At 35.8% G+C, this 10649-nt stretch overlaps 1 protein-coding gene across 1 annotated transcript in view; it reads right to left on the reverse strand.

Moving 5' to 3' along the window:
• DHX36 (DEAH-box helicase 36) overlaps window positions 1-10649 on the reverse strand; it is a 30875-nt gene that overhangs the window by 13258 nt on the left and 6968 nt on the right. The window contains exons 5-13 of the mRNA XM_072407995.1: window positions 9053-9223; window positions 7507-7586; window positions 6913-6987; window positions 6662-6828; window positions 4294-4375; window positions 3708-3848; window positions 2511-2613; window positions 1192-1279; window positions 647-702 (exon numbers count right to left, since the gene is read on the reverse strand). Coding sequence (XP_072264096.1) covers window positions 647-702; window positions 1192-1279; window positions 2511-2613; window positions 3708-3848; window positions 4294-4375; window positions 6662-6828; window positions 6913-6987; window positions 7507-7586; window positions 9053-9223 — 963 coding nt within the window. The remainder of the gene's footprint in view (window positions 1-646; window positions 703-1191; window positions 1280-2510; window positions 2614-3707; window positions 3849-4293; window positions 4376-6661; window positions 6829-6912; window positions 6988-7506; window positions 7587-9052; window positions 9224-10649) is intronic.

Raw genomic sequence — 10649 nt, forward strand, 5'->3', positions numbered from 1 at the left:
CTGGAAAAATAATTGTATTTACACACCATAGGAGCAAAATTCTAAGGAACCCTAGGGATGCTCCAAAGTTTGCTAGGGGTTCCTTCAGCAATTTTAACCCATTAGGTTGGATACCAATGGCACAAATTATCTTTTATGGTTATCTGTAAGGGTGACAATCTTCCCACCAGCCAGCAATGTAAGAGGCATTCCTCCCATTGACCACCACAATGTACTGTGAGTTGTGGTCATAGTAATTATAGCAGAGGTTCCCCCTTTAAAAAAAAAAAGTCAAGAAACACTAGTTTGCCCAGGGAGATAATATAAAGAGTATCCTATACCAACTAATCAGAATGAGTATATATCTAGGACAAACATGTTGGTGGAATACACCTATACCATCTACCTTTCTAACATGACCTGGTGTATCAAGGTGGTGTTTACAGTAAACATTAAACACTTGTCTTTCAGGAAATTAAAGTGATTGTTTTATAAGACAGCTGATTTATGGTATTTTAATTTTTACTAAAATTTTGTATTCCTTACCAGATAGGCCTATAAATCCTTACAATTGGAAAAGTTAAAACTCACAACTGTCTGTCAACAAGAGCAAACTAATGACATGAGGGAGGCAAACTGTCTTATAACACAAAAGAAGAAAGCTCACCTGTGTTTGGTTGACAGTTGGCATCAATGAATGAAGAGGAATAATAATGAACCGATCTGCAAACAATAAAGATTGTTTTAGAGTTTTCAAATATCACCTACAAAAGAGGCAACTGAAACATGAAAGACTGAAAAAGGAAACATGATTGTTCGTTTCATTAGTGGTCTTCTGAAAATGTTAGTTGTCCAGCTGTCTCTGGTGTCAACACTATGAGCTCTATTTGTTAAACAGGTAATCAGATAATCTCACAAACATTATCTCATTGGAATCTTCAGAGTCCATGTGATTACAACAGTAACTAATTCCCACCAGGAAATTTTTAAAGGAATGTCAGAGTTCCTTTTTTAAAAATAGAGCCTTATGAGTTGCTGACCTGGACCAAACTTGTAGTCATAGTCTACACACTTGTTCCGAGTCAACCTCTTTAAAAATACATTACCTACTTTATCAAAATAACAGCTAAGCTACCACCATTTTCACAGCAGAAGTTGGCAATGGAAGTCTACATAGATCTCTTAGTACAGGGTATAATTCAAATTGCTTACCTGATTTAAACATACACTGTGCCATCAGTAAGTCATGAAGGGTGCTGATATTGTCCCATCCTGGAAGGAACACTAGTATAGCACCATCCTACACATAGGAAAAGTAAGAGTTATAAAACTATAGCAACTAACAAGAACAAACCAACTAGAAACATCTTAAATTTAAACAGCCCAAAAACATCCATATTTTAAATACCAAAGTATCTTTTGCCTGGTTCACCCAGGACAAATAATGGAAGGCTGAAATAAAAACGTGTACTAAACAGTAATGGCCTTATATTTAAATGGCTTTACATGCAATTTAAATAAATAGTGGCAATACGAGTTTTTACCCTTGCACATAGTGCAGGAATTCTCATAGAGCTGCCAATTTGAAGACTTCCTGTGTACAAAATACAATATTGCATTCTTCGGCTTTCCTATATGATTAATACAGTGGGAGCTCACCCAGTGGCAGGCATCCTGGCCTGATTAGAACCAATCATTTAATGCTGTACAGTGAGGAGTCGTTAGTCTACTGAATGTGGGGGACATATTTTCTTTTTCATCAAAAAGAATAAGCTCTTATGCATACTTGTTATGCTGTTAATAATTGGAGATGTTACACTACAGCTTTAGGTAGACTTTAACTAGGCAGGGACAGGCTACTGAATGGCTGATCATTTAAAGCCATTCCTGTAAAATTCAAATATGAACTGTTCATATTTTTTTCCCTTTGGTTCTGTTTAAGATAAACTGCAAAAGGGTCTGGTTATAAGAGTTCAATAAATACAAAAAAATGCCTGTTGATCTTGCCAGATCTATTGTAACCTTATAACTGTGCCTCTACGGCACCTTATTAGTTAGCATGGTTTTTAAAACACTACACAGTTTCCCATTCACAGAAAAGAAGGGTAGAAACTAAAACTAATACAGCCACAATTTTCAAGGACAAGTACATTATAATTTCTTTGTCAATAGGCTCTAAAAATGGACACAACATTTTGTTTGGCCCACTGCAAGCAATGTGCACATTAGACTTCCATTAGTATTTTTTTTTTTTTTTTTTAAGAACATTTTTAAAGTTAGTACAGAATTTCAGCAATCCCCAACCCAGAGTTCCCACCCTGAATGCTAATGTAGCCATACCTACTATCAGAGTTAGCTGTTTGAATACAAAGGATGGCAAGTTTTTTCTATAGAAAAAAGGTTACTTGTGTTTAAACATAACAGGTATACAGAAAAACAAAAGCATATGAAAGTTATCACATAACTAGATTACTTCTTTAACAATAATTTCATTACAAAATTAAAGAAAATAAATCACTGCTTAACATTACCTCCCCCTTCAAGACTATGTGTCTGATGAGCTCCGCAATCAGATTTAGGTCAACCTTCTCGTCATCCATACATTCCAAGGCATGGATAGTACTTTCAGAGTAGCTTTAGAAAGCAATAGGAGAATAAGTTAGTTACACCAAACAGAGTGGAACTGGGCAAGAAATGGATTCCAGCCTGCTCAGGGTACATGCTTAAAGCGTACCTAAAGTCAGAACCCATTTATGTAGGGTAAAAATATATTTTTTTTTTTTTTAATTTTTTTTTTTTTTTTAGGTGCAACACCCTTTAAAAAAAGAAAAAAAAAAAAAAAAACAAGGGTGCAGCACCTAGGTGGTTGAGAATGAATGGGAGCGCAAAACCGCCAGGGATATGCGCAGAAGGAGCCTTTTAGCTGAAAGATTGCCAAATTTTCTTTTCATCCTACGTCACCCGATCTCGCGCCTGGGACAGGTGTTGTAGGATGAGGAACCTGGAAAAGAAGACGAAGATGGCGGTGCCCGGAGTGCCGGCTCCGGGACGACGTGGAACCAGATGCCGGACACCCCTGGAGTGATCAGACTGCCCTGTGGGATTGAAGGTAAGTGTGTTTTTGTTTTGTTTTTGAGTATAGTTCCTCTTTAAAGAAAGAGTGGCCACATAGAGCCTCAACTCACTAAACTTATTGATAATATTTGACTATTAAATTCAAATAATTTGATTAAATAATATGCCTGAAGTGAATTAAAGCAAATAAACTTCATTCAAATATATTCCATGATACCCAGAATGGATATATATTCACTTTTTATGTGAATATCTTTATAAACCAAAGTATCATTATATCATTTTAAAAGCAGTGGTGATATGAATTGTGGATACAAGACCAGTCACCCTGGACAAGGAGAGAGTGCAGAGGTTATTGGTCTTAATAGATGAAGCTGCACAATAGGGAAAGTTTTATACAGTGTTATAGAACAGGTTTGGAAGAAATACACAAGGCAACCCAAGACTTTTTGTATTTAGACAAATTCAGTTTGTCCCATGTAAGCTAATCCATGTTGTACCTAATTTAGTAAACAGAAAAGTCATTATAGATTCCTAATATACGCATAACAGTTTTGTTCACCCAGGCAACACAAACTACATAGAACACCCAACTGGTAGGAAAGCAACTCCGTGTACTCGCACAAGGGTCTGTGAAAATGTCTGCAACATACTTTCCTTGAAGTTTTCTCAGATATCCTGGCCAGCGCTCCTGGTATATCTGTTCTTTCTCTGCTTTCTCTGGTTGCATCATGCGTCCTTGCATAAATCGCTTCTTCCACTGAGGCCTGCAGTCTTTGTCTTTGGTGGAATATCTTAAACACATGATATAGATTGATAATATTGTCACACGAGCTATCAACATAAGAAAATCCACTTACATATAGCTACAAGGCTCTATATTTTCCACTGAGAAAGTGGTGCACATTATTAGGGGCTGAAGTAATAGAGTGGATCAGTCTTCAATGAAAATTAAGAGTACAAGAAATATATTTTGAAGCAGTAATTGATCAGTCAGACATCCCAACAACTGTAAAATATTCTGCCCTTTTGGTAACATTTTCCAGATATAAGCAATCTGATCTTCAGTGAGATGTATGTGATTGTTTGTGCACACTAAACAACTTGTATACTTTATGTTGATATTCACCAACTTGTCCGATCTATCCACAACTGATCACAACTTAATAAAAAATGTAAGCCTCCTTATAATATCAAGTACAAACTATAGTAAAAAGGAAAAATGCAAAGGAAACATACCTTAGCATTTCAATAACATCTTCCAAAAGATACTCTTTGACTGGGAAAGTAAATCCAGGAATATGCAGCATTGGACATTTATCTGTATGGAAGAAAATGATAGAAAACATTTTCCTGATTTATACAAAATGTGGATAATTCAAACAGACAATCTACAATCTAGCTTTTTTTTTTTGTAGCCACAGAAAGAGTAAACTGTGTGTTATGTTGACCCTCTGTTGCAGAACACATAACAATGCAAGAAAGCATTTCAATTCTGAATAAGACGCAGCTTGTTGGGTTGAACCCTTAGCTTACCATACACATTACCAATTTAAATCTATGTGCAATTATCTGCCACAACTAAGCAAAAGAATGAGCAACCAAAACGAAACAATTTCTGTTCAATCAGGTAGGCCCTTGTACCGCATACTTAGAGCAGGGGGTGTCAAACTTTGGCCCGGGGGCAAAATCTGGCCCTCTACATCCTTTTTTTGGCCCCCAAAGGAATCCTAAATATGAACCGCAGCGGGCCCGCTGCTGCATTAAAATAGCGCCACTACTACAATTCCCGGCATTGGACTGTTTTATAGACGCAAATAATGCCAGACATTTTAGTAGCGGTGCTATTTCAATGAAAAGGGAGTTTCAGTGGCGGGACAAGATTTAGCTCCACATTGGCCGCGTCTGGCATTTCCAGCACTACCCTCAGCTGTACTTTTCCTTGCTACTCCAAGGCATGGACTTGAATGTTTGGATTTTCATGGAAGAATATTGTTATTATTAGCGTTAGCCTGTGCAAAAATGTTACCATTGAAATTTACCTCAGAAAGGTACAAATAGAGAAGGAGGCATAAGATTTTTTCCTAAATAAAAATAATTTTTTTTTGTTTTTTTCTATTATAAGCTTGTGTGAAACCAAACCTCTTTGTTTCCATATGAAAAGGGTTTATATCTAATAAGAAGGAAAAATGTCCTCAATTTTTTAAATATATTTCAAGGTTTGCCTGTGACTCTAGTTTCTAAGTTTTTAATTTTGGGCCTCTGGGTATTTGAGTTTGACACCGCTGGTTTAGAGTGATTGTTAACAATATATGTGTTAGCTTCATCTGTTTTCTTTAAGTGTGACCAGGCCTGGACATTCACTTACTTCAAGGTTAGGCTTCACCAAGTTTTACAACCCCCAAAGGCAAAGTCTTTACTGGCAAATGGACTGACTTGCTAGATAGTGGAATAGTTTGCAGCAGGGCTTAGATGAAAAATCAAATCCCAGTTAACACCATAAAGGCAAATAAGAAAGGAGACACATTTCAGGAACATAAAAGGAAGAAATGTCTTGTGGTGTGTGCATTCAAGAAAGACAAAGTACAAGTTCATGATCTATCTGTACAAAATACATGGATATTGGACTTAAAGGAAACAAGCTTTTAGGGAAAAATCCTCTGCATTTGTCATCTGCTTGTAGTGTTTTTTAAAGTGTTCTGATTAGATAGTACATTGGTTGGTAAGAGGAAAAAAAAAAGGGGTCTCAAATATAAAATGTTTTGCATTTGAACAGTCTGGGCCGCCACAAAACTATCATCCAATACAGTTGTTAGAAAGGAAAATAGCCATATGAAATACTAGGGCCCAGGATTTCTCCAGTCTGTCTGAGATAAAGAGATTTTAACTGGGCATGGGTCAGTTTGCCGACAGTTCACATGAGTGACCCGTATTAAGGTTGATTCATAGCTAAACTCGAATGCTATTGAAGTCATGAAAGAGGCAAATTCAACCAATACCACAAATTCAGCCAGCAGATTGTAAAAAATATAAACATAAATCACTGAAACTAGAGGCTTAGGAATAAACAAATATGGCAGAGTTTGTTTAGATTTGTTCAGCCAATAGGCCTGATTTATCACCAGTGAAGCTGGGCGATCCAACAAACCTGAAATGGATTTCTTCAAAGTCATTTGCTAGCAAATGTTTTGAATCCTCAACCAGATTCATTCCAGGTTTGCAGGATCACCCAGCCTTGGAGAGCTTTAATAAAATCAGGCCCAATAAGTGAGGACAGCCATTCCCAGCTCAGGAAATCTGGCATGCTCCTGTCAAACTGGAGACTGAAGAGACAGCCAAGGAGAGCCATCACCAGATGGATCATTGTGAGCCATCAGACATTGCTGGATGAATGCATCATTGTGGGACACTATGTACATCATAGGATCCTGTACAGGTATTAATTACCCAGAAAGGTCCCAAATCTTTAGCAGAGCCAGGTTTCAATATTAGCTGTCACAACCTGCCAGCTGAATTGGCATTTAGCATAGTTATGTGTTAATCTGATCATGAGTTGTAAGGCTTTAAAAAGCACAAAATACCTGTGCAGATTTAATAAACAGCTTACCAAAATAAAGAGAAAACTTTTCTGCATTCAAAGTGGCACTCATTAGTATGACCTTCAAATCTGGTCGAGATTTCAGAAGATCTTTTATTACTGCCATAAGGACATCAGACTGCAGGTTTCTTTCATGAATTTCATCCAACACAATGTGACTGACATTGCCCAAGTATCTAAAGAAAATCCAACAGTGATAAAAAAAATAATTCATAATAATAGTACACCAACAGCATTAATGCACAGCAATGAGTACTTACTTGTCAGATTGAAGCCACTGTAGAACTATGCCCGTCGTACAGTACAAAATAGAACCCTGTTTCCGAGGCATCTGACTATATTAAAAGAGTAAATAAAGTTCATTACATGCAAATAAGAGATGCATTACCCCTAAACAATTTAAACACAATAATGCAGGAGGATAGAAGGGAAAACAAATGCCAAGTGTTATTCAACAATTCCACCAACCCATTCTCAAACAAAATGCAAAAAATATAGATGTATTTTGGCTCCTGAAAATCTTTGGCTTTTTTAGTCCAAGTGCACAATGGATTAGCAAAATGATTTCCAGATTCCTTGCAAAGTGCTATAAACGGAGATTCCTAAACTTCATCATTATACTAAAAGTAAACAAGCAAAAAAACAAAAAAAAAAATTGTAAAAGATGCAATGGGGTTTGCATAATTTACAGCTCTATCATGTAAATGTCCTGTTCATTTTTTTTAAAAAAATAGTACCACCACCAAAAAAAAAAAAAACACACACATAACTGGAGCCCCATTCTGATAAATACTCTACAAAATCAGGCCTAATTATGATAACAATGACAAAGGGAGGCCTAAGTTATTAAATACCTTTCAAGTCGAATTTGGTACCCAGTGCTATTTCCTCTACCACAAGGTTCAGCTCGCTCTGCAGCAACACGCTCTGCTACCTGAAAATAAAATATTTGTATACATTTTATGTTATTCACTAATTAAAAATAGGGGGGAAAAAAACAAGCAACAACATAGTTTCCAAGAATATATGAGTTTCTTAGCAATGAATGTGAAAAAAAAGCTATGCCGAATAAATATTGATGAATGTATTGGTAATTATAATATGGCAATAAAAAAAATGTACAAATATATTTACAAAACATATGTACAACTATGTACATGGACAACGCAATTGAGGCCTTCTCTTATTTGCACATGTCACATAAAATGCTAAAAAGTTTTTTTGTTTTTTTTAAGCAAAGATCAATCTTTCGTTAGGTGAATGGTGAACTTTTTTACCTCACAATCTAGCTGTGGATAGATAATTACCAGAGTAGTTAAACATGGCAAATACCCCCTTCCTAAATCCTTTCTTCCTTATTAGTTATTGCTGCTCATATGACATTTATATTAGACAATACTTTTTATAATTAGTTTTAACAAAAGTAGATTGGGCTTCTCTTTCTTCTTGTGTCTATGCTCATTTTTAATTAACTACCATTGTACCAGGAATCTGTCAGATAACATTTTGCAGTCTTACCCTTACAATTAAAAAGTTATATAACAATTATCTCTGTCGCCTAACTTTTTAATACAATACAGTTTTTAGTTCCATATTCTGTCCAATAAATTGATGACATCAAAAGATTCCCTACAACACTGAATTTTTTTTAACCAACAACAAAGCATATGTACCTTGTATGTATGCATGAAAAGAAGTCAGAGTACTCTCATTTTAAAATTATTACTTACTGATATGTATATCAACCTTTAAAGAGCGTAAAAGATTATAAAGAATTTTTAAAATATTTGTTAAGATGGAGAGGGCTCTACTTACACAACCAGCATAGGTGGCAAAGGAAAGCATTTGGTCATTAAAAAATAAAATTTGCCCCCCCCCCCAAAAAAAAAAAAACTGCAAAACCAATCTAGATTGTGTTTATGCAAGCTTCTAAATATTATAGGATAGGTTTTATGTAAAGTTCTAAAAGCCTTGTGTAATGTGTCACTACTATATTCGGACGTCCTTATGGCAGTAGTAATCCTATAGTTTTCAGGTAATTTCCCAGTAATAAAACATTATTTCCAAATCCAAATGTTCTTGTGGAACTACAACAAAGATCATAGAGATCCAGAGTTAAATTGGATATACACCCTTTTAGGTTTGAAGGACCCCCTTATGTCACAACAAGTAAATTAATTCCAAATTATAAGAGATATTTTAAACATTTACAGAATGTAAACTAATTCATGGAGCTCCTAAAGAACAAGGCTTACTTGTGCATAAGAATTACTAGGATTATTATAATAAGGCTAGCTACAGCATGCAATAAACCTGACCTCAGTCACATACAGTAAAACCTATTGTGTTTCAGATAACTACCCCAAAAAAAGGTAATTGCCTTTACTTAGAATATCTTACCGAAATGGCACTTATTCTCCTTGGCTGAGTACATACAACATGGCATGCAGACCCTCTGCCTCGTATAATGTGATCATCAAGAATAAACTGCGTCACTTGGGTAGTTTTTCCACAACCAGTCTCGCCACTAATGACTGTCACCTGACTGGTGTTTATAACTTTAATTATCTCCTAAAAAAGGATACAAACAAAATGAAATAAATTATATAATGCAGTTAATTTATTGAAAAGTTGGATTCCCATAGGGTTGCAATGGAATGAGATTTTCATTAACAATTACCAGGTAAATGGATTATGCACAGAAGGGTTTTAATGGACGAACAAAGGCTTTATTATATGGATTCTGGGCGATTCTAGGCTTACCTCATTACCTGTCCAAAGTAGATGTGCGTTTATCTGATTCCTGTATTTTTACAGCCTATTTGGTATTGAAATTATGCCTACCCATGTACACATTGACTGCACGAGACTGAATTAGCTATTAATGGACTGATAACCTATTACAGTCCATTCACACTGGGCAATCAATAAAAAGAAAGTTATTTTTTTCCATTACTTTATTGTCTGTGAGCACTAAACAAGGCCACTGGCTGGTAACATAGCAGTGGTTGGGATCACCAGCAGCTGTTTAACAACAGGGCAGGCTTACAACTGCTGATTACTTATTACCAATGCATTTCTGACCCATCACTTTGTAAGGAGCCAGCACCCTGATCGGTATTGTGTCACAGCAGGAAATTTTACCCAACGGTAGATGCCCCAATATATGATCCTGAATTTGAATGGAAAATCATGTGGTGTTGCTTAGCACCAAAAAGAAGCACAGTTTTATTTTAATTTCATATTAATATATTATATTTTCATAATATTTTCCTGGATATAGGATTTAAGTGGTATTACAAGTAAACTGGGGTAATTATTTTTTTTTAACGATCACATGTTCTTGCAGACAGCACAGGAGGTGTTTCCTCCAGTACTCTTGTTAGCTTGTTACTATTCATAGTTTAAATCACACCTAAAATGTAATTATTAGACCTGCCAAGGCTGTGTTCTGGCAGAGTTCCACCTAATAATGATAATCAGTCACAAAAGACAGTACCAGTAGTACTTCAGGCAGCAAATGGTACTCCCTATCTGGGATGTGCCATGAAGAAGATATATTTAACAAAGACTGCTATGACCCCGGTTCCCTTGCTCCTATTAAATACACTAAAGCCATGCTCTACTGCAAATGTTTGAAAGAAGACCTATCCCCCTTAGAAACAATAGGCACTGGGTCACTTTCCCATCTGTTATTATTAAACTGTATGTTTTAGGACACCAACATATTATGCAGTGATGTCATTGGTACAGTTAGAAGGCAAAACATTATAGTTTATTGTGAAATTGTGATAATTATGTGTAGCTTAGTGGAATTACCCACTTCCAATTAACTTGAATAAAACAGCTCAAACAGCTTTTATGTCTGCATTGTGGAGGTCTTTAAGATTACATAAGGCTGGGTCTACATGGACGTTTTGTAAAAAGGCATGTAAACGTTCCTACTGCGTTTATAAGCGTTTTTATGCACTTATTCTAACGTTTTAAAACTTTTTTT

The sequence above is a fragment of the Pyxicephalus adspersus genome, chromosome 4 (genome assembly GCF_032062135.1).
Source record: "Pyxicephalus adspersus chromosome 4, UCB_Pads_2.0, whole genome shotgun sequence".
Taxonomy (NCBI): Eukaryota; Metazoa; Chordata; class Amphibia; order Anura; family Pyxicephalidae; genus Pyxicephalus; species Pyxicephalus adspersus.